Genomic DNA, 24269 nt, shown 5'->3' with positions numbered 1-24269 from the left:
GGAGTTAAGCTCCCTCCCACAAAAAGGGGAATGGTTCACACGCATATATAAAAACATTAAAATATACACTACTTAGTCCACTGCAGAAATGTTTTGTCTTCCCCATAGCACAGTGATTTTTTTTTTTTTTTTTAAATGCGATTTATGTTTAAGGAACAATGTCCCAATCACTTGCAAAATGAGATTGCAATGTATCATCTTTATATATTCCAATTTCTTTTTAAGCAATATACTAAATATGCCAACATTTAGCTAAGATGCTGAAGGACATCACTGAAAAAAAATATTCTGTATTCTTTTACTTCACAACTTCTGTCTTTTATATTGTATACAACTGTTGCTTTTGCTGCAAGAGTTTTTTCTCTTTGTAGAGATATACAGTTTTTACAGAATTTCTATTTAGAATATGTCTTTGAAAATATACAAAAGCACAGCATAAACACGAAACTGAAAATGCATTACAAGAAAATTTCAAATTCTGTGTGTTAGCATAATTAAAACAAGTATTTAAAGCTATCATGCATGGCAAAACTTTTCATTATAAACTTTTCACTTTAAATACTACGTTTTCTATTGATCATACTTACAGGGCATATTCTGCTAGAGGCAATCTGAAAACATCAAATATTTCCTTATTCTTCATTAAGTAAATTGAACGCAAGTAGGATACAAAACACTGAAAGGAAAACAGAAGTATTTTACAAAAAAAGAAATTATTCATTTATTTACCAACACATGAAACTAACATTATGTTGTTGTTCTAAACAAAACAGAATTCCAATGGTAATTGGTCTAATACTGATTTCAGACTGAAATTCTTTTACCCAATACAAAACTCAGCCAAAATTTATCACTACTACAAAAGTGGCTGAACTTCAAATATTCTAGTATTTCATTAAAAGCACAGTAATTGGATGAATTTGCCAGCAGTATGTCATTTTATTTTCACTAGAAAGAAAATAAAACAAATCAATCAAAAGGAAATCTTTTTTTTGTACAGCTTTTTCTAAATGTTGTTACGCTATTCTGACATCAGAATTGCATGGAAATAAGACTGTGTTCCTATTATCCAAGATGGCTTAACTTAATCTTAGCCACTGATTGACAAAAAGAGATTCAACTTAACTTAGCTGTTTTTCACTCACTGTAGCCTTGGATAATTCACATTATCTTGCATTTGCCATCAGCTAATTGCATATATGTGGCTAATGAATGCAGCTGAGCTGACCAACATAAATTCACTGTACAATATTAACTAGTATATGAGTCCAAGCTTGATGTTTCAATTAATCCCAGACTTTCACCAGGAAAACCTGAAGTACTGCATAACAGGACAACTTAATCTTGTGTTATACCTTCCTCCATCCTTTCCACAGGGAGTTTCATTCTTCCATATTTTATAGAGCTTCTCATCTTTATACCTTTATGTAGTATATTTCTATCATCAATACATTTCTTAAAATGAAAAGTATTTCTGTTGTCACTGATGCCTACTACTAGACAGATCTACTTACAGCTTATTCCTTTTCAAACTGCAGTAAGAGAAAAGAAACCCCTACAGAACCACTTCATAAAACTTAATAGCTTTCTCTTGCTGCCAAAGCAAAAAGGTTGTTATGGTAAGTTACATTCTTTAGGCAGTGAGTCATATTGTTTATTCCAATGCAGCATTCTGTGGGTTTTGTTTCGGGGCACTGCTTTGAAAGAAGTCACATCAGGAATCTTCTACTATTCTTATTCATTAGTAGAATTCTGAGATAGCCTCCTGTTGTCTAACRTTCAATACTACCATACTACTTATTTTTTCATTTTTCTAATCTAAAAATTGATTCCTTACATCTATTAAGCAAGGCATCAGAACAGTTTGTATCATTAGTACAAGCATTTGCTGACAAATAGTCTTAATCCGATCTCCCAAGAAATGCTGCTGTAAAACAAAAGAATACGTATGATGCTATCCAGACACACAGAGCATTCAAAGTATCAAAAGTAGCAGACTGCCATTCATCCAGCAGCAGTAGTAGTTCTGTACATTATTCTTCATTTAAATCTAGTTAAATATATTCAGCTCAGACCCAAAGGTTTGTCTTTACAATCCATGGCTATATCTCACCATCTGGTAGCAGCAAAAGCTGGAAGCTCCTACACTGGCATATAGTGGCAGCAAAACAGTAAGTAAAAAAAAATAAAAAGTCTTACAATCTCTGCTGTAGAAAAACTCTTTGCATATTTACCACCTCTTATTTAAATATTAAGTTGTAAATGAAGCATGGTTGCTTTTTTTTTTTAAGGGAAAAAATAACATAAGGATTTAGTGAGAGCAAAACAATTTTCAATTCTCTAAAAAGTGAAGCCTGAACATTTCTGATGCCATTTTTAACAACTATGTCTTTTCATCTGTCTACTAGATATAACCCAGAAAAGCAGGGGGGGGRAAAAAGTTTAATACTTGTTTATATGTTAATTACATACTCTTGATTTACAATAAAGTTACCCTAGAACAGTCTGGACTAGTGAGAAACCAATAAAAAGAAACATATCAATGACAGGAAAGTTGGGTTTTTTTCCCTCCATTTAAAAAGGTTTGTCATAAAATGCACAGACAAAACATTGGGGCACATCTAGGCAGCAAAATTAAACTGCCACAAACAACAGCAACAGCGAGGATGCTGCAGCAGTAGTACTGCGTGTTAGAATGTTAACCGTCAGAAAAAAATCCTTGGAAGATCTTCCATTGTTTGTAATCCAATTTCTGACACATGCTGAAACTCCTACCACTGGGCTTAAACTAGTAAGCACCAATAACAATAGCAAATTAAGCTTGTATGATTATATTCAAACATATTACAATCACACCCTGTTCTGCTTTGTACAGACTCCTGTTGGAGAAAATTTTTGTATTAATAATTCAAGTGGAGTTAAAAAATCCTCCTGTTCTTATTCACTAGAGGTACTGGAGAGAAAAAAAAGTCACAGCACCATTTTTTATTGGGGTTCTTGAAATGCTCATAACAGAAAAATTATTTCCAGATGTGAAAAGAAAGATGAAACAGTTCAGAGTAAGAAACATCACAAAGCCATATCTTTTCTTTGGCAAGTTGAAATAAGAACTAATAGTTTTGAAATAAGTAGAGCTAACAGCTATGCTTTTGAAGTTGCTCAGCAATCTCTGTTACAGAAGTAAATTTTCATTTGCTTGTTTACCCCAAAAGGTTATCGTTTGGAAAAGTGAAGTTTCCTGTCCTGATTATCTGTCTCAATTAATTTTAGGAGTGGACAATTTCAACAAAACCCAGTTCAGCTGCTATCAAGAACGAAGTGTGGAGTAAAACACTCATTTGCTCACATTAAATTATTAATCATTTTATCAACATAACTAGCATCCTTTAAAAAAAAAAAAAGGGGGATTAAAATTTGACAGATCTCATCAATCCATTGCTGCCTAGCAAGCAGTGAAAAGAACAAATGACAGAACGTCCTCTTTCTTTGCAGTGACTGATGGACTAATGGGGGGAAAAAATAGTAGATTAAATAAAGGTCTCTTTCCTGTGAATCTGAGAATTGCACGATTTACAGATCTGAAGATGTACATGGGTCACTACACTCCACATGGTAGAAATCTCATTCCACGCTTTGGATAACATATCAAGCCGTCCATCTACTTTGTTTATATTTCTTCTGCACCTGCAGTCTAGAAATTAATAAATTACAGATAACTGATAATGCCTATCAGTTATCAACAGGGTTCAGCCCACTGAGGCTCAAAACAATTTTTCAAGCTTGATATGAACTGGATACAGGATGGTATTGCTTTACATCCAAAGAAATGGACACCTGCTTAAGTGTAGCATCTTACAAGGTCATCCAGTAACAATATGAAGATGATTACAGTCTTCAGCTGACCCAACTCTGTCATGTTAGGCACTACAAATGCTTCCAACAGGAGACAAACCCTGTTCCAAGAGCTTACAGACAAAATAGAAGAGTCAGATATAGCATGAAAGAGAAGTTCTATTTCACAACAAGGGATATGAAGTAGAGGAAGACCGAATGACTTCTTCAAAATTGCAGCAATACCATAAACTGAAATCTGATTTACTTCAAGCTGCCTTTGAAATATTGTCATCTTTTTTGAATTTTATTCAGCACTCTTAAGACTTGGATGCTCTTATGCATACAGACTGGACAGCTAAAGGAGGACAAACTTAGTCAGTCTGAACTTCTTCGATTATCATTTCCTGCTCTTTTATTAGTTTTCCTGCTCTTTTATCAGTTGATATTATGCACTGCTATTTTTTGCTGTTTTGATATCACTTTCAGGTTTTTTGTAACTGAAAGTTACAGAACTATCATCAGATGAATTAACTTACACCATCGTGGATGTTAATGTTGAGCATCAGTACTATACTACAGGTCTACCACAGAGGTAGCTAAAGACCCCACACCACGTCCCAGACTCTGTTGTAAAAGTTCTAAGGGCAACAAGTTCTACGCTCTAATTTGCTGCATTTATAATTTTGATTTGCTGATGTATTTCTTGCATAATTGTTTTAAATTAATTTTGACAGAATATCAAAGTACTAAGACTTCATCGCAAACTCTAACTGTAACTGGTTGTGTTGCCAGAACACCCTGCAAGTCCCTCTGGGACTGATGAAGAATTAACAGATAGACACTACTTCAGTGTCCAAGTTTCCGCCCAGACAGCAACACTTGAACTAGCAGAAGCAAACACTTTTTTTCTTTTTTCTTTTTTTTTTAAATATTTAACATTTAACATGCCAATTCATCCTGTTCTGAAAACTACAAGAAATGCTGAAAGGCAACATCATTCTGTGAGAGGAACTGCAGAGCTTTCAAAGAAGCCTCCAGTGTGATTCACCCCCTCTGTTTCTGAACAAGAGAAGAGAAACCATTTCCTATAAAATGAACCATGACATTTCTTGAAACTAGCAACCAAGAATTTTCTATTTTTACAAAAAACAGGTATCTTGAAGTAAACAAAAAGATTAGTTAAAGGTCATCAAATGTAGCCATTTCAAACCATATTTCTCTTCAGCTGGACAAAAGCTGACTGGCATAAACGTATATTAAACAAACACAATAATTCTCTCCTTTTTAAAAATGCTTTCCAAACAGGATTTTCACATTTGGACTCCAAAATGATGGGTCGAAACACTTAGATCTTGTGTCATCAATGTAGCAAACTATATCCTACCCAGACTTTTGTACCTATCTGTGCTGTGACTTGGCTGTCTGCTCCATTCTGGAACTCCAGAAGGAAATTTATTTCTTATAAAYGTTAAGAATTTTCCAGCTTGAAACAGGCAGGCTAGACAGCATAATGCACATGCCTTTGACAAATCCAGCATTCCTAATAAGGTTCCAAGGTCAAGATTTCAGCTGCAATATTGCTACTGTTTTATTCAGACTGATATGGAAGACTACTGGGGGACATTTACATAGTAAACACATATATTAAGGGAGAGCACCTGCTACAATAATCCACTTGCTCATATTTTAAGAGTTTTAAAAACTGAATCTATTTACAATTTGTCTGCAAGATCGCACAGCACTGCCTTACATGTATGAAAAATGACAATAAAAAATGGCTTAAATGGTAATAAAGATTGGATTTTCAAAATGAATTCAACATTTTATCTGTAACCTTGACAGATGAATCCCTTGTTTGATTTCATCCTGCTGCTATTTCGAAACTTTAGACTGATCTTCCCCTCCTTTTTAAGGGATCTTAAAAAGCCAAAGTCGGAAACAGAAGAAAAAGGTTTATTACTGTTTTCATTCCACGTAAGATGATGTTGGCTTCCTCCTACTTTCATCCTCCCCCAGCCAGCTGCTCCGTCACTTCTGATATAAATCGTGTAACTGCAACTTCCTGAGGCAGTTGCAGATGATATGTCACTAGTCTATCTGGCCTGTAAAATGCTGTGATGAAGTCTGCACTGATATTCCACATGCTACAAGTAATATTTTGTGCACTACAGCAATATAGGATGCTTTAAAGGCAAAAACAGTTTTAAAAATAGTCCCCTGAACACTCCTTAGAGATTTATTCACAAAGCTCTCAGCAACTTCCCTAGACATTTTGTCTGATTTAAGACCCCTTTTTCAGCAAAGTATTACTCTAACTCAGCAAATGTCTTTACTACAGACATCCAAACTAGGTCCTGTAGGCTACCTTTACAGTCAACGGAAGGAAACATGTTCTACAGGACGTTTTGTCTACAAAATTCGTCTACCCAGATGAGTTTTTAAGGTATGTATTTCAGAATGCATCCTAGAAGTATTTACTTCTCTCAATTGACTATAAATGAAAGCTTAGGCAGTCTAACTCAGATATAGATATAGTACATCTTAAGTTAAGTGAGATGAATTTCACCAGAATAATTTCAAACACTGCAACTTGCTTCATTCTACATCTGAGTTCAGCAGAAAAGCTGCAACTCTTAATCAGCCCTCAAATGTTCATGAGGCCCTTCTCATGGTACCCTCCCATCAGGTTCACCAGAATATCTTCAGGTGTCATCAATCCCTACACTCGCTCAGACAAAAAAGAAACTTASAGTAATCCAGAATTTCAGCCATCTTTTTCTTGAAAATTTCTTGTATTTATCAGGCTTTGGCACTTCCCGATTTCTGATCATTTGGCCTTTGATAACACTCCTTAAACTTGATCTATACCTATAAAAGACCTGAAAGATTTTAGGATTTTTTCCTCTCATGTTGTTTCCCTGCATCTCAGCTTGAACTCCTGATCTTGCTGGAAGACATTCAGTATAACTGCAGAAACAGTAGGTTCATGATATCAACACTGCTTCAGAAATATGCTAAATTCAGCACGAGATCTAAGTGTGAAGAGGTCACAATCTAAAGATATTGTAAGACCAGGGAAAGGTCAGCAAACACAAACAGAAGAGGCAGAGTAATGCCCAGAAAGGTTTCACTGGCCATTTTCTAGGGCAGGATTTGGAAGCGTGTTTCAAAACTACCTTATTCCAATCCAGAAACTTGCCTAGATGCTAGTTATTATATGTCTTCTACCTTTCCCAAGCCTAATAAAATCTTGGCGAAATTCACCTGTTGTTCATGGACCTCTCCCAACATTAATCAGCACAGCAAAGAAATCCTATTCATACACTTAACCATCTTCCCAGGAAGAGCTATTCTAACCTATTTTGGTTCTAATTTAAAACCAAACAAAAATTAAAATTCATTCAATTCAATGATACAGATTTTCCACCTGAGAAAGGAGAGGCTGTCCTGTATATTCAAAAGAGACAATAACAAAAATACTGATTAAATAAGTGGTATGTGAGGCCTAGATGATTTTATATTCTTAACTTTTTAGGCCCAGGAATGAAATCTGTCACTTTTCAGCAACCTTTTTTATTGTTATTTCAAATGCTCTATCAACTCCTTATCAGGGAGGACTATTAATTTATCAGTCCTTTCAATCAAACAGGTTACTAACTGAAAAGGGTACACAGTCCTATTCTCCATCATGCTACCGAGGAAATACAATGAATTCAGTGCAAATGCATCTGATTTCAACAGCTTTGTGCTTTACAGAATTATGGAACAGTTGAGCTTGGAAGGGTCCTCTGAAGATCAAAGCACGGTCAGCTAGAGCAGGTTGCTCAGGACCACATACCTTGAATATATCCAAGGATGGAGACTCCACAACCTCTTGGCAACCTGTTCCAGTATTTGATCATCCTCAAAGGAAAAAAGTTCACATTTAAACAGAATATCCTCCATTTCAGCTTGTGTCCATTGCCTCTTGTCCTGTCACTGGGCACGCAGAGAAAAGTCTGGCTCCTCTTCTTTACTACCTCCCAATCAGGTATTTAAAAACATTGATAAGAGCCCCCTGAGCCTGCTCTTCCCCAGGATGAACAGTCCCAGCACTCTCAGCCTCTCCTCACATGTCAGATGCTCCAGTTCCTTAATCATCTTCATGGCCCTTCACTGGAGTCACTCCAGCAGGTTCATGTCTCTTTTGTACTGGGGAGCCCAGCACTGGACAGGTGCCACACTCCAGGTGTGGCCTCTCCTGGAATGGATCGGAATGAAAGGATCACTTCCCCTGACCTGCCGGCAACACTGCCTAAAGCTGCCCAGGATATTATTGGCATTCTTGCCACAAGGGTACATTTCTGGCCCATGTTCCTCTTGCCATCCACCAACACCCTGAGATCCTTCTCTGAAGGGCTGCTCTCCAGCAGGGCCAGCCCCTAGCCTGTACTGATGCATGGGGTTATTCCTCCCCATGTGCAGAACTGGCATTTCCCCATGTTGAATTTCATGAGGTTTCTGTTAGCCCATTTCTTCAGCCTGGCAAGGTCCCTCCAACCTCAACTCAAACAGCTGGGAAAGACTCAAAAACAAAGAAAGAAAAGATTCAGACTGCTGTGAGGCAGTAACTACTTTTGTATCCAAGACTCTAAAATGAAACAGGTTCCCACCTATGTCTTAACTTTGGCACAACAGCAGTAGGTCAGGCGGCTCTTCAGGCAACAGGGTCATGAGCACAGGTTCAGACTCACCTCACACAGGCCTTATAGATGTACATACTACCAACTGTTAAGACATGATAATTGTTTCTACTGATGCAAGGTTTTAACAATTAAAAACAGAACAATTTAGCAATTCCAAACACCACTGGCAGGGTACGTATCAGCAGGTCAATTATTCCAACAGCAGTTCTATTCAAACAGCATGCCCTCAAGAATTCAGTACAGATAACTTACCCTTTGAGCTCTCTCTTTTAACTCCTGATCTTGAGCCAAAAAAGCCTGCATCCTCTTTTGGATGTCTGTAAGCTTTTCAGGGTTGATTCTAATAAGTTTAAGAAAAAAAAAAAAAGAGAGAGAGAAAGCAAGCTAGCATTAATTATTAGAACATGCACAAAGAAGCCCCTGTTAAGTCCTCAGGCGTATCTTCATTTCCTCTACATTGTTTTAATATGCGTAAAACTATCACTTCTCTGAACAAGGTTAGACTGGAACCATATTCAGGATGAAGGGTACACTCCTCAAATGAATAATACAGAGGAGACAAACAGAAGCTCAGACTTTTTATCCAGAACAAGTTTTCAGCGAGAGAGGTGAAACTTCTTCCAAAGCAAAGCCATAATTAACATTAAAATACTTTCTGAATTCATAAAAATGCTGAGAAAGAAATAAAAAAAAGTATACTGAATTATAGAACCACTCTATACTGAGAAAGCAGCCTTCATAAGGAAATCCCTCAGCATTTTTCAAAGCTTAAATAAGATTCATTGCCTGGGAGTACTGAAATTAAAATACTTCTCTGTTATAATCAGATGAGCAAAAGTAAAGGATGTTGAGATTAAACAGATTAAAGAGCTCCTCAAGATATTGATCCAGTGAATAAGCAATAGTTGCTATATTACAGAAAATGCCATTAAACCTAGTAAAAGTTATGCAAGTCCTTTCTCAAATTCTGCATTTTTATACTTATTCCAGTGATATTTACATTTTTCCAGGTTTAACCGCCTGGTTTTTTTCTCATCTACTTCTGTTTTCTATCTGCTAGTGCCATCCAAACATATCATGCAACCTTCCAAATATGGTAGGAAGGTACCCTCAAGCGGAGGTCAAAACAGATACAGCACCACAACTACCAGATTTCTTAATCTAGTTCTTGCTGCTGTGTGTTATGTCATCCCATACCATACAACAAAGGATGTAGCCTTTGCTAAAGGAAGACAAGAAAATCAAAATCAGATCTCTTCCCCCAGCACTAAGTCAGTTTACATGACTGATTAAAATGCTAGGTGAGAAAAATTATATAGTCATTTCTTGTAATGTAAGCCATTATGATCATCTATTATTCTTTCTAAATTTGGAAGCACCAGTTAAGCAGGGAGTTTGTTTTTCCTTTAGTTTGCTAAGATGTCAAGCCTTATTCCTTCATCACTTAAATTTTGTATCTCTGTCAGATGCAGGTAGTAGGCTGTAGTGCAGGCAAGAACTATTTAGTTACAGTTTAGTCAAAGACCAAATACCCAAGTTCCAGTTTCAAGCAAACATGTAATTTGCTCTGAATGTGTTAAGATACAAGACAGGTAACACGAGACATGAAAAATTCAGCAGGACACAAACTGACCAACAAGTCTTTGGCATGCATGCAAAATGGAATGCATGCAAGACACCAAAGAGAAAAAGTAAATAGAGAGGAGGACTTTCTAGATTTCATTCTACCAAAGATCAAGATGATGACAACAACTAGGAAGAGTGACAATGAAAATACTGATGATCCTAACACAGAAAAATGGTAGAACAGCAAAACAAATGCAATGACTGAATTAATATTAAATAATATTAACAGGTATAAACACAAGATATACTATCTCACTGGAAATATACTACCTCACAGAGGAAACATAGGAAGAAGAGTAAAAAGTCCAGCTAGATGAAATCAACAGACTTACAATCACTTAAAACTCAAGAAGAAACCTTAAAGTAGAACTGAAGACAAGTATAAAAAAAATAGCATGAATACACTGGGATAAAATAAGAAACACAGGCACAAAAAGAGATATAAAGAGCAAAGAAGGGACAATGCAAATAACAAAGAGCATTTAAAATTAACACTGGCAGTAAGACAGCCCAGGAAATTGTTGGAGACTGCTGTCAAGTTATGAGAAAGGTATTAAGAGATGACATCAAGGCACTTAAATTTTTCAGTGTCTTTTTCCCTTGTCTTCACCGAAAGCAGCAGCTGCAATCAGACAGCTAACAGCAGTAACACCACAGTCCAAGCTCACACCAGAACAGGAAATCACAGGATAACAGGTACTTAGATAATCAAATGCATCAAAAGAAAGTTGCTCCCTAGCAACTACAAAATAAGCCAGAGCACTTTGAGTTATAGCTGTATTTATTTTTGAGAATTCTTCTGAGACAGATGAAATTCTATGAGATAGAACAGGTAAACACAGTACTCATCTTCAAAGGGGGAAAAAGAGGAGTTAATTAATAGTTTTCTTAACTTAATACTGAAAAAGCAATTTGTAAGTACCTAAAGAAAATAAGTAGATACGTAATAGCCAACACAGTTCAGTCAGAAGCAAAGCATGACTAATCAATTTAATTATCCTTCATAGCAGGATAACAAGCTTTAAGAATAGGAAAGAAACAGCAGATGTCATATCTTGATGTTAGCAAAACATCTGGCAGTCTCACATTCTCATAAATAAGCAAGGGAAACATGGTTACATGAAATCTCTAAGTAAATGCAAAACTGGTACTCAAAGCTGTACTCAAAGTGTAGTCACAACTGACTCTGTCAAACAAAGCATGTACTAACTTCCAGTTCTCACCTGGGCCCACTGTTACTCATTATTTTCTATAATTACTTGAATATTGTAAGAATGTGATTAAATATTTCCAGGAGACAATATGTTAATGGAGCTCCAAGCATAGTGGAAAATAAATTTAGACAAGATACAACAACATTTTGTTGCCTGCACATAGAATTTAGCTTAAGTAATTATGTTGAAATTTGCAAGGTATTTTACAGTTAAAAGCAAGGCAAGACACTGTGACGTAAATCTAAAGTTAGGTTAACAAATAGGGTATGGTGCCCTGAGCGCATTCTGAGGTTGCGTGTTTGTTAATGAATGTGCAAATTTGCAAACCAGAATATTAAAAAAAGTCATAATACTGGATTCTTCTCTCTCCAATATTGTATCATGACACCCATCCTCTATCCTCTTTATCTTATCCTGGGATTCCAAAAAAGGAGAAACTTGGTCATCACTAAAATGGACTGTTTTAATAAGGAGTTTGTATGCTTTTTTCTGAGTGAACACAACTCCTTGCTGTAATTTTGTGCATGTGACTATTTGGAGAGACAAACCTAACAAATGTAAAAATTTTAATGATTATCATAATTTATAAACTTGCTTAAACAGTTAAGAGCAAGTGAGAGAGAGGAAACTATGGAAAAAATAGAAGGATTTTATGACATGGTCTGTCCTTTTAGCTAGGTTGTTTCTTTCTTTTCTTGCTCTGTGTGTACACATTTTGCATTTACGCAACGGCACTGTTGTTTTGCCTGGCAGCTGCATAAATGGCCGCTCCTGACTGTGCCATAATGTAAATATGAACTCCGCTTGCTTGGTCTTATGAACTGATTAGGTGCATTTGCTCTCTAAGTTTGCTGGTCAATACTCTGCTTTCCTCTCATTTTCAACACCAGAACGCAAGCACTGCTTTAACCAGACACACTCCCTTCCCCATCCTCAAAGTGGAATTAAAAAAATAAAAATAAAAATCCCAAAAGCAACAAAAAACACCCAGCCAAAATGGCACCCTAAAATGGTATGCTTTCTCTTTATCAGCCACTGGCTTAAAAATACTTTGCCTTACACACAGCTGTTCAAACACGATTAACATACTGAAAGTATAGCTACCACACAAAAGGCTTTAGCAGTTTCTGACCCATGGGAACACGTCTGCATTTTTCTTTTTTAAACACAACTTCTGATGAGAAAATCTATATTGCATTAAAAATACACACCATTATGCTTTCAAGCACATAAAATACATAGTTAGCTGCAGCACATGGAAGTTGCAAGTTTTAAGCTTGTATTCATATTTCAAAGGCCTTTACAGAGTGAATCTGCTGGTAACACTTCACTGTTAGAGAGCATCAGAAAAAGACAAATTGCATAGTGCAATACATTACAGAGCATAGCATGTTATTCAGTAACAATTGCATAGGAAAAACAGCACTGACATGAATCCTCTASGCTTGCACAGAAGGTAAGCTCCTTACAGGATTCCTCACGGGAGGGATAAAACTCGCAGAGGATGTACGAGTCAGAATTTCCAACGCATCATGGAGATGCACTGGGAGGAAGACAGTTATCCTAGCAAATTCCAGCCTTAGCTCTTTTTCTCCTGTAATTATAGCAGCAAGTAAGTCATGTTTAAGAATGCTTGTAAGCACTCTTAAGAAATCAGGCAAGAATCTTCATTTCACCAGTATACAACACATCTAGAGGGAAGACGGCAGTTCAAAAAGTTTATGGTGTCAGCAGGAAAACTTTACTAATGTGCTAAACTTGCAAGATTGTATAGACTGAGCTAGAAGTGATTTTAACACTTTTTTTCTATCTTATTTATATTTTTTAACCTTATACACTACCAAAGACACCTGGGTTTTGGGAAGATAATTCATCCAACACTGAATCCTCAGGAGAGCATGCACACATGAAGACACTTCCAAGATGACCAATGTGAAGACCCAATTGCTATTCGTTTAAATAAGCACTGTGTGCATTTTTTAAGTTAAAAAAAAAACTCACTTGTAGTTGTAACATCCAAAAGGTAAGTTTCGATTATTTTTTTTTTAATATATACTGTTTTTTATTTATACACACACACACACACACTGTTTTGATATAGCAGCAGCAGAACGCTTCCTGTATTTCAGCCAGCTTCCAAGAAGCAGCCCTTTCTTGCTTCAACTGCTTGGTGCTTTCTGTCTGGATCCTGGCTACCTACAGTTACAGGAGACAAGCTGGCAGGCTGGAGGGGTAGAAAGAGCTGAGCAAGAGAGCAGCCGGAGCAGCACCACACCTCCTTCCTTTTGTAAAATTTTCTAGAGGCACAAAAATTTGTTAGGATATGTCCTTGGGAAGCAGCTTGTTTATCTTGATACTCAACTAAATTAGATGCAATGAAGTAGTCTCAAGGTACTACTGAAAATAATTTGAGTTTACAGTTTGCATCTAAAACTTTTGAAATTATAGACTGCTTATAAATGTAATATTTAACAGTTTCAGAGTAGTTTATTGTCCTATTTGAATGCTCTAAAGTATACTATATATTATTGTATATTGTACATAAACATGTATGGAAAGTGGAATTAAAAAAAAAAAAAGGATAACAGTTTAAGAAATTTCAATTTCTTACCATCATTCGTTACACTAGAATTCAAAGAACACAGCACAGTTAGTTTTGAGTTGATATGAAGGTTTAAGTGATGAGGTAAGGACAACTGCTTAATTAAAGTTTCACACTATTTTGTTTTGTTATCAAAAACAATTATCTGTTTTGATATCAAAAACAAATATTCCACAATCACTCTCTGCATACAGTTAATTATCTTCAGGCTTAAACATTCACATCTTCTCCTTCAAATCATAGCTTTTCAAAATAAAACAGTCCTAGTCCTCCTCATACCCACTTGCACAGAAACTAATTTTTACTTTGTCACTCTTCTCCGGCATTTTTCTAGCTCTACTAGGTTTTTGGCATGGGGTAACCTGAACTCTATCAGTATTTAAAATTAGTCAGATCATAGCATATTTTCTGGCTTGCTTTCAATTCTTCTCCCATATTTCCTTCACATTCTGTTTGCCCTTTTCATTTAGCATTGGGCTGACAGCCTCAGAGAGCAACGGACTCCTACCTACCTATAATAGCTAATTAAGAAATCACCACTGATTTTTTTTTTAATTTATTATTTTTACAGTTAGGGGTTTTAATCTTTCTTACATGTGCACTATTTTGCATTTAATGGATATTGGAAATGTAGGTGCTTTTTTATTCTTACATGGTATCATTATGTCCTTTTGTAACTCTTTTCAAAATGGCGAGGGTATATCAATGGAGTCCTGTAGAGTTTTATACTAACTGTACAAATGGAAACTGACTTTAAAAATGATCATTTAGTCCCATCTTTTATTTCCTATCCTTCAACTAACTGATTCAGAAAGACCATAACAAGTTGGAAAAATAGTCTGGAACTAATGAAAAGGCAGGGAAGAGAAACAAGAACGATAACAGGTCTAAAAAAAGCATACAAGGAAAGATTAAAGAAACTGTAATTATTTAATCTCCAGAAGAAAAAAAGGTAAAAGATAACGATAATGTTCAATCAGGTAGAAAGTAGTTGCAGAGAGTAAGGGAATAAGTCATTTTTCTTCTCTTTTCCATATTTCTTTTGTCCTGTGCCAAAAATATATTTCACTTAAATTACTACAAGGGAGATGCCTATCAGATACTTGAGGAAAAACCCTTAATGGCAGGAACTGTTGAGTACAGACGAGATCACCTTGTGAACTGCGGAGATATTCTTCAGCAAGTTAGACAAACATCTATCAGGAATGATTTGCGCAGCTGATCCTGCCTTTGGGAAGCAGGATGGAACAGGTTACCTCTCAAGGTCCTTTCCTTCTACAATACTGCCAAAAACAAACGATCTCCAATGTTTGTCTAACTCCAGGCAATTCATGTTGCTTATCRGCACTTGACTAGATCACGACTGTAGTAGACCTATCATAATATTCCTACGGAAAGAAGGCTGAATTACATACAAGCCATTAATCACTTACTTGATTTCACTGACAGGTACTTTCCTCTGTGCCAGTTGTTCCACCATGCCTTTTTCTTCCGAAGGAAGCAACACTAACAAAGCTTCACCACCTTCTTTGTATCTGATCAAACACAACAAAAAAGACACTAAGTAAACATACAAAAAGCACTTTTTTTTTGAAGTTTTCAATAACCAATTAGAATTTATATTTGCTTCCTTATAAGCATCCCAAATAGCAGACAACAATCCTCACTTTACAAAGGGAAAAGAAGAGGCAAACCAATTAAGTGATTTGCCAATGCCAACACTTATACTGGTCTCAAAACTATACATACAACATTAAATATCTGGGACTAAGATATGGATTCAGATCAGCGGTTCTTATTCTTCTCTGCATTAAAAACATTTCTGTGGTAATCAAAGGGCAAAAGCTTACAATACCAGCAGATCTAGCGACTTGTACTCACGCTTTATCAACAGGCAACTCTTCCTAACACTTGGCTACAACCGGTTCTYATTTGCATATCCTCCAACTGAAAGAAGGTAAAGGCTAAGAAAGGATTAAATGCCTTCATCCCAAATAACTTCTACTTGTGTCTTAAAAAAAGGCTATTGGTCTAGCAGGTCACAAAGGCATCACTGAAGAAAAGCATAAAGACAGCAGTTCTTCCATCTACAGAACCAGTTTCCAGGTGCAAAAGAAAAAATACAGACTGATTCCATGAAAACCATACCTAGCACTCCCTCATCAATGCTTTCAACGGCTGTATCAAATCTAACTGAGTTGACAGTTACTCAGATTTATGGTCAGCCAAAAAAATAAAAATTCTTCTATTTTGTTCTTAAAGCACCTTCCTTGTTCATCTCCTTGAAGTGACAAAGTGTCAGTTACTACTTTTGTTGAACTTAGCAAATTGAAGAAGCTCATGAAGRACAAATTACTCAACAGCACTAGTAAACAAACAGTAAATCCTACTACAGAAGTAGTACAGTGATGAATTAGCTTGTCTGCATTATCTGAGCCCACGTTTATTGCAACAGGTATATTCATTCTTCTTTTATTTGTTTAAGAATACTCCTTTAGAGTTAATAGCAAGTTAACAGGTTAATAGAGAGATATTGCATAGAGGCCTTGTTGTATAAAAAAAAACAACAACCCAATTAAATTTAATTTCAGAAATGTGCCAAAACGGGACAGAATCCAACACAACCGAGGAGAGTTTTTGTGGGACAAACCAAAGCAAGACAGAAATCAGTCATCCTACAGAGCAGCAGTGAACTAGCAAAGCTACTCACAGGGTCCCTGGGAGGAACACATTCTAATACATAAAATGCTATGACTACAAATAGTGCATTTATTTGAAACAAATTACTCATTATATTATTTTTCAAGTGCTACTGTATATCAAATTATTTACTACCTTAACAGGCCTTTGGTTTTGTTCCTACTCCAGTCACATTTTCCTTTTCCTTCTATGCTGGTAAAACTTTTCATCTATTTTAAACATATCTGCATATCCTTTCTGTTTTCTATATGATAATTAACCTGTTCACTCTATCTTTATTCCACTCTTAATCTGTTGCTGGATCAGTACCTCTCCCTCTTCTGTCCATCATTCATCCATTCATTTCTTGCCCTTCCATAAATCTTTGGCTTCTCTTACTCCATCACACCTTTCCAGTTGGGTCTGTGCTCCAATTGCATTAACTCTTCCCCATCAAGAGAACCATCAAGGAAAGGAGACTATACAAAAGGTATAAAGTTTCAGCAGAAAGGTGGGAGATGTTATTACTTTGTCTTTGGGTTAGAAACCACACAGAGAATAAGACTAGTCCAAGGTAGGTCACATATATGGGATTTTTTCCARTAAAAACTCAGCAGCGATAGAAGAAAATACCAGTCCAATCTTTGCGGATGGAGAAGCGGATTGAAATGCTATTTAAGGAAGTGTTGGAGCCAAGGCTCTTTGGCTTAAGATAGCTTTAAGTGTGAGGCCAGAGAGTGTGGAAGGATATCCTCAGGCACGCCGGATGAGAATTGTATCACTAACTGATAAAAGTCATTTGAGATGGAATGTAGGGAGACATCCCTCAAAATATAAACAGCTATCACTTGGCAAAAACTGTACTGCAGAACTGTTTGAAAACTACAAGCACTATCTGGCACAGTGCAGTAAGCAACAAAATCTGCAGTAAAAACAGTATGACAGTTTTCATTACAGCTCTCTGCTTTCATTTGATGAATTTCCAAAGCCACAACAAAATGCTGTTGGGTGTACTGGTCTGGGGATTGTTTTCTAAAGATAATTCCAGAAAAAAAATTCTGCCTTTTTTTAATTCTTATAAAATTTCATGATGTAAAACATTTAACACTGACATTCTAGATTATGAAATCTGACAGGGAAATCAAATTGATACAGAGGAGAGCCTTTGTCACACACCAACACCATGAAAATTTATCAAAATACGGTTTGGTAAGAGTAACATGAAACAAACGCTAAGACATTTGGGCTCTGTGCCAGAAAACATTGTTCTGGGGTGGGGGTTTGAAGTACTGTACAAAAACCAATGTGTAATATATTAACTTGAGTTTAATCCCTTTAATTAGTAGGCCTAAAACATTGTTGATGCAGAAATATCACCCTGCAGGATGGTTCTGAGAAAGTTCTAAAGCAACCCATATGTTTGGGTTAAGGCAATTTATTATCTTTAGCAACAGTGTCAGGGACCATAAGTCACTGCTGACAAAACATTCAGTGAATGTTTGGGCTGTTTGTATAATAATTAAAGTTGGACTGTCTTATTTATAAAGACCAAGCCCACACTTTATGACAGCTCTATATATTTTAAACACAGCCAAATTCCAAATGATATTTCAACAAAGTAGGTGCATGTCACATACTGCACTGTCTGAAGAGACGATGGAATCCTGGAAAACAATTGAGCCAGAGAGGACTTTGAATTTTATGGCAAAAAATTGATGGTCACAGCTCCAGGGCAGATAATTATTCATCAAATGAACTTGAACTCCCAATGCACTGCTGGAAAGAAGGAAAATGTTCTCTTATCTACCTAAAGCAGGTATCAGACAGGAGAACAGAGATGGTATTGCTGCCAGTAACAGTCTCTTCAATTCTTTCTATAGCATAACATACACAATTTTGCTCTTCTCTTCAAAATAGATGCTATAGGAGGAAAGAATTCAGAAAAGATCTATGAGAATGATCTAATGTCTGCAAAGAATGTCTGTTTAGTTTCTCAGTAAGAATCTTCCTCATCTATCAAGACAAAGAAGGTCTCGATCACACTGTAGGATGATCTTTGTAGGTTCATTAAGATTAGTCAAAGTCAGGAAGTGATTCACACAGTTTTGTTGCTTCTGGCATTTAGTATCTTTGAGTGCTTGACCTAGCATTCCTAAATTTGCTTTAATATATTTCTTGTGTTAGTGTGAAACATACTATGAAAGATGAGTGCTACACAAATCACGGAAAAAAATTACCATCAAGGGCTGATGGATGTAGATACAGTCTCTGCACACCACAAACCCAAACACTGGAATGATATATTATGGGAAACATCATTGTACATTAGACTTGGTCCTATAGGTTTTCCTCAGTATCCGCTAGGCCACTCAAAACACCATATGGGATCAGACGAACCTTTCATCTGACTAGCAAAAGGTATTCTTGTGCTATTAGTGCTAAACATATTATATGCTGAGTCAGTCATCTTTTCAGAAACTACAAGTTCTGAAGACACATTCCATAGATGATTCAAAAAAGAAAGCAAGCATTAAACCTGGTATCTATGGAGAGCAACTATTTCAAAGTTTACATTAAATCTTACAAAGCCTTTATGCAGACAATGGCTAAGGAAAGAAGCAATCACGTTAAAATAAAGAATAGAGAGAGAGGTTTTCAAGTGCATAAACTTTCTCATCTTTTGGCAACTACTAAGAAAAGAAGCAACGTTAAAAATATTCCTCAGAGCTGATGCATTCAGATATTCAAAGGGACAGAAAGACACCTGATAACTATCAAGGCAGTCCAAGCATTCTCCTTAGATATTCTGGAGTCATTCACTCATTTAAATGTTAATATTTTAAATGCACTTAAATTAAACTGAATAGAAGGGAGGAGGAACAGTAAGTTTCAGTCAAGCTACCAAGGCAACAAGAAGTGTGATTTAATTAAGTGTGAAAACCGCCGGTTTAATATTAATGCTGTTCTTCAGAGCTAAACACGAAAATGAAATCATTACTGATTTGAGTAAGCTGAAGAACAAGAGATCTTAAGTACCATCTGGAAAGGTTTGTATCTATTTAGCCTCTCCCATGGGTGTTTACTTACAGAAAAGAAAATGCAAGCCTATAATACAGGAGTTTTACTTGTGCAAAGTTTTACATATCTCAAAATGAAATGAACAATTTAGTAACAAATGCACTAATAAGAAAGCTACAGTCTTAAAAAGATCAACCTGCAAAACAGAGGTGTTTCTTGCTGTGGAAAGCCTCATAGTTTCCTAAAAAAGTGTTTTCCTTGAGCCTTTCATACTAAGAACTTCTATATCTGCAAACTCACAACACAAGCCCCTGAAAACTGGCATAGAAAGAAAAGAACATTTCAACTGTCTGCTCAAAATTTTGTTTCCATTACAACATCTAAAACATAGGAGAAAAGAACATCCTTCCATCTCCTAAGGGAAAAAAGTTCTCCACTAAAGCCAAAAAAAGAACATTCCTGTATTTTTTTTTTCAAGAGACACAAATAAAACCTTTACACTTTTATATACTACAAAACAGCAAGGAGTCAACCTCAGCTACTAAATTTCTTCTGCAGGAGGACTATAATGTCTTTCTACAAAAGAGAAGAAACTGCAAAAAGTTCTCACGCTTGCTGACTGAAGCCTTCAAATTGTCACCAAAAGTGGACAGCTATCTTAAAAGTACATGTATCCCTGTACTTCTAGTTCATACCTGTCCCATTTATTTATTCAAGAAGCAATGTACTGGCTTCAACATTTAATAAAAAGGCAAGTAATTTTTCTGCAATTCAATCTTGACTTACAGGAAAGGAAGCAGTGACAAAACATCGTTAGCACTACAAAACAAAGGGTAGGAATGACATATTTGCACTGATTGCAGGTGAGAAAGAGAAGACCTACAAACAAGGGCAATCTCCAAAGGCTAGATAAGAAGGAAATGGGATAAATTAGGACAATCTGGTGCTGGCCAATTAGAAGCAGACAAAAATGGTTAATGAATGTCAAGAGCACTATTTCCCCAGCAAAGAAATGCACGGAGCTGCAGAATAATTTTATTTCCTTGTGTGTGTGGGGAGGGGGGGAGAGCTCAATCGTTCAGTTGAGAGGATAGTGTATTTACCATGACAGAATCAGTCCTAATCTTCTGCTAAAGATCACCCTGAGCTGCCAGTTGGTAACAAGCATGAAGGAACTGACAGCATGGTAACCATTCATTGAGGCCAGGATGAGAAAAAATTCTTTTCACGCAGGCCAAACACAGTAAGTTTTAGTTAATCCTAACCCAACCTTGATCAGAACTAATCAAAGGCTGCGGATACCCCAACCAATACTGTTAAAGCAAACCAATACTACCATTATCACCAAGGCAATAGATGAAAACGTAATCTGGTTATTAATCAATACCACCATATTGTGCAGCTAGAGCTGAGCTTGTTGCAGCTATACCCAGAGCCATTATACATCCCTGACATGACCGCTGTAACATACGCTTCAGTGAAATACATCACATTAACTGTCAGTGACATGTAAGTCATGACAATACCTGAATAAAACAGGAACAGGAACCGTCAGACTGCTGGTCAGGCAACAGTGTTCTGCAGGAAAGCAGACATTTGGTAGGGAAAAAAATGATGGGAAAGTAATGGGCAGAGAACTGTAAGGATAGTCTGTGCGTGTATGTAGACATTAAAGGAAACAYTATACAGGTACTATCTTGAACAGATGTATTGGAACTTGTTTCCTAACATTTATATTTCAGAAGATACAAGCTGATGCCAAACTTCAAGAGAGTTAAAAGCAGTATTTCTGCCTTGTTTGGAAAGAACAAAAACATCTATTTTTAAAATTGGAAAAGGAGAAAAATGAAGATAATGAGATATTTGTAAAATTTGGGGGAGGAGAGTTGAAGATACAAAGATACTTGTGTGACGGTTTCCTGTGTTTGCATATTTCCCACTTCCAGAAAACTCAATATAATGCAGGTGACAATGCTTTTGAAGGTATTCACCACACACAAAACTATGCAAGGAACCTAAGTGTAGAATTTTTTTTACTTTTGGAAGTAACAGATCAACCACCATAATCAAAAATATGTGTATTTTTTCATCTGTTGCTTAAATGTGACTTTTCCAAGTTGACCTTTGCCACTTAAGATCTAATTTAAGCATAACCGGGCCAGCATGGAGGGCATCAACATATGCTATTAGCTTATCTGTCAAAAGACTTAGGAGGAAGTAAGCTACCGCAAGCTACAAACTTATGAGCTTAAAGACACCCCTAAAAAGCTTTGTATTCCAAACCAATAAGCCATCTCAGGGAATGTTAGTATTCCAGAAGCTCACCACAGCAGATCCTTTCAGGTAAAGGAAGTCAGACATCAAGAAAGCCAAATCAATTTCTGAAAAGGCTCTTTCTCCCCCAGATGAGATTTACTATAGAGAGCCAAGGGGAGTAAGCAAAATACTGTTTTTCCGGTCTTTGTTTGCAGTCCAAGCTCCAGTTCTAAAGAAGTTCGGAAAGCTGGAATAACTGAAGAGTCTGAGATCTTTCCTTTTCTAATATTTTTTTCTGTCATTTGCCAGAGAAGTCTCAGTCTTATTACTTTATTTCAAGGACAAAGGCATAGCTATGTGTCCACAAGTATGTAAATGCTCATAAAAGTAATAAAAAGAAAAGATGAGAAAGACAATTTTAACAGTTAAAATAGTGCTGCATATTGTCTTATAAGGACCTGAGTCAAGCATGCCTCATACCATTAAAAAAAATTTTGGTAAACATCCATATCTAATAAACAAAATTATTACATTTGAAGTGCATTCAGTAACATTTCTATTGTATTTCTGTGACGGCTGGGGGAGAAAGTTAGCATGCATGGACTCAAATCTAAGAAACTTTGTAATCGGCTCTGAGGTCATGGTTCAGTCCTTCGATAATTTGATTTCAAATATTAAGCTCCTTAACAGAATTGAAATTTTAGATTTGATTGACTTTGGAAAAACTCTCTAGCTGAGATTTATAATCAGATACTACTTTATTAGAATTTATATAGGACTGGATTGCCTGGTATTAATTTGATGATTGAACTCCAATCCTACATAGTCAAGAAACTCAAGATCCGAGTTTCGATCTCACTTATTAGATAATTTAGTTCTGAGGATATGTTTTGTTCAAACTCAGACAAAAYCCAAAGAGAATAACAGGAAATCTCATGAAAACAGTGTGAGGCCAGCACTTTTGAAGATTTGGGAATGATGACCAGAATGCTCAGCTAGTTATTGTCAGGAAGTCAAAAGATTCCTGAAAGGCCTAAGAAACACAAAAATCATATCTAGCAAATTAAAAACTGCATTTCCAAAAAAGACTATATGCAAATTTATAAAATTTATGCACCACAGGTGGCCATTCCTTGTGTTTCTCATTCAAATTCCTATTAGTTGTAGACAGAAAACAAGAACAACCCCAAACAATGTAACTTAAAAAAAGATTAGATGAAATTTTGAGTGTAAAATATCTGCTTCAGGAATGTTAACCCTGATATACAGAAAGTCAGGCCACTGAGCTATAATAAACACAAAAGCATTAAGGTTACTAAACCTTCAAATTGAACACTATTTGAACACTTCAAACAGCATCAAAACTAAGACCACTAAATTTGCCTCCTTTTGCATGTGTATTATAATACCACTCTAAATACATGTTTTCACACTTCTTCCACAGGACTTTAGATTCATCGTACACATTGGCCCAACTATTAGTGCAAATCATTTAATGGTTAGTTCCACTGGGAAGCCTAACTATTCATCATGGAAAGCCATCATTTATTCATTGCACACCRTTCAGACCCCAAATATTCTGAATAGCTGACTCTGCAACAACAATGTTCTTTAAACCTTGGCATACTATTTTAGTTTTCATTAAGAATCTAGAATGAAACAATTCCATCATGTGGAATAACTGACAAACAAAACTGAAAAACAGCACAGATCTTTGCTTCTACAGCTAACTACCTATCCCTGTAAAGACTGAAAGAGTATGAGATCCACTTTTCCACTGAAACTCTCTCTATATATTTATTAACATACATAAGACTGCAACTGAGATTTGAGGATGAGGGAGAAAAAAACAGGCACAGTATTTCTTCATCTGTTGTAAGAAGTACTTGAAAACTGAGAGAATCACCAGCTGTGTATGCAAAAACACATCTAATTTTTGGAAGTTAGGTTATAAACAGTGACTTCCAATCTACATTTTGAATAGGTTAATTAAAAACCTCAACAACCACACTCAATAAGGACTGCTAAGTGAGTCAAGTTCTAATAATTCTAGCATGTTAATTCATTTTTTTTTATGATTTTCAATTCCTTGATAAAATATCTACAACAGTGAAGCATAAAGCATTTCAGTTTGATGCACGTTTGTCTGTGTTCGCTCTTTTCATGTAAAGGGATAATATTAAACAGCTATGAAAATATATCCCAAAAAAGTCAAAATCGGCACTTTTATTCTGAGAAGACCTATTTCAATCTGATACTCATATGAATAAATCTGTTCACCCACAGGCTACCCTTCAACAGGGAGAAAATAATATCTGTATTTATCCCTAAGGCCTTCCACAGAAATACAATAAG

General features: G+C 36.1%; 1 protein-coding gene across 1 annotated transcript in view; it reads right to left on the bottom strand.

Annotated features, from left to right (window-relative positions):
• The window catches only part of DDX10 (DEAD-box helicase 10), a 136278-nt gene that overhangs the window by 95281 nt on the left and 16728 nt on the right, over positions 1-24269 (bottom strand). Inside the window, exons 10-12 of the mRNA XM_026069369.1 lie at positions 15395-15496; positions 8772-8859; positions 588-676 (exon numbers count right to left, since the gene is read on the bottom strand). Coding sequence (XP_025925154.1) covers positions 588-676; positions 8772-8859; positions 15395-15496 — 279 coding nt within the window. The remainder of the gene's footprint in view (positions 1-587; positions 677-8771; positions 8860-15394; positions 15497-24269) is intronic.

This window comes from Apteryx rowi, unplaced genomic scaffold (genome assembly GCF_003343035.1).
Source record: "Apteryx rowi isolate R43461 unplaced genomic scaffold, aptRow1 scaffold_292, whole genome shotgun sequence".
NCBI lineage: Eukaryota > Metazoa > Chordata > Aves > Apterygiformes > Apterygidae > Apteryx > Apteryx rowi.
The sequence above is the reverse complement of the archived record's forward strand: the minus strand, read 5'-3'. Positions and strand labels throughout refer to the sequence as shown.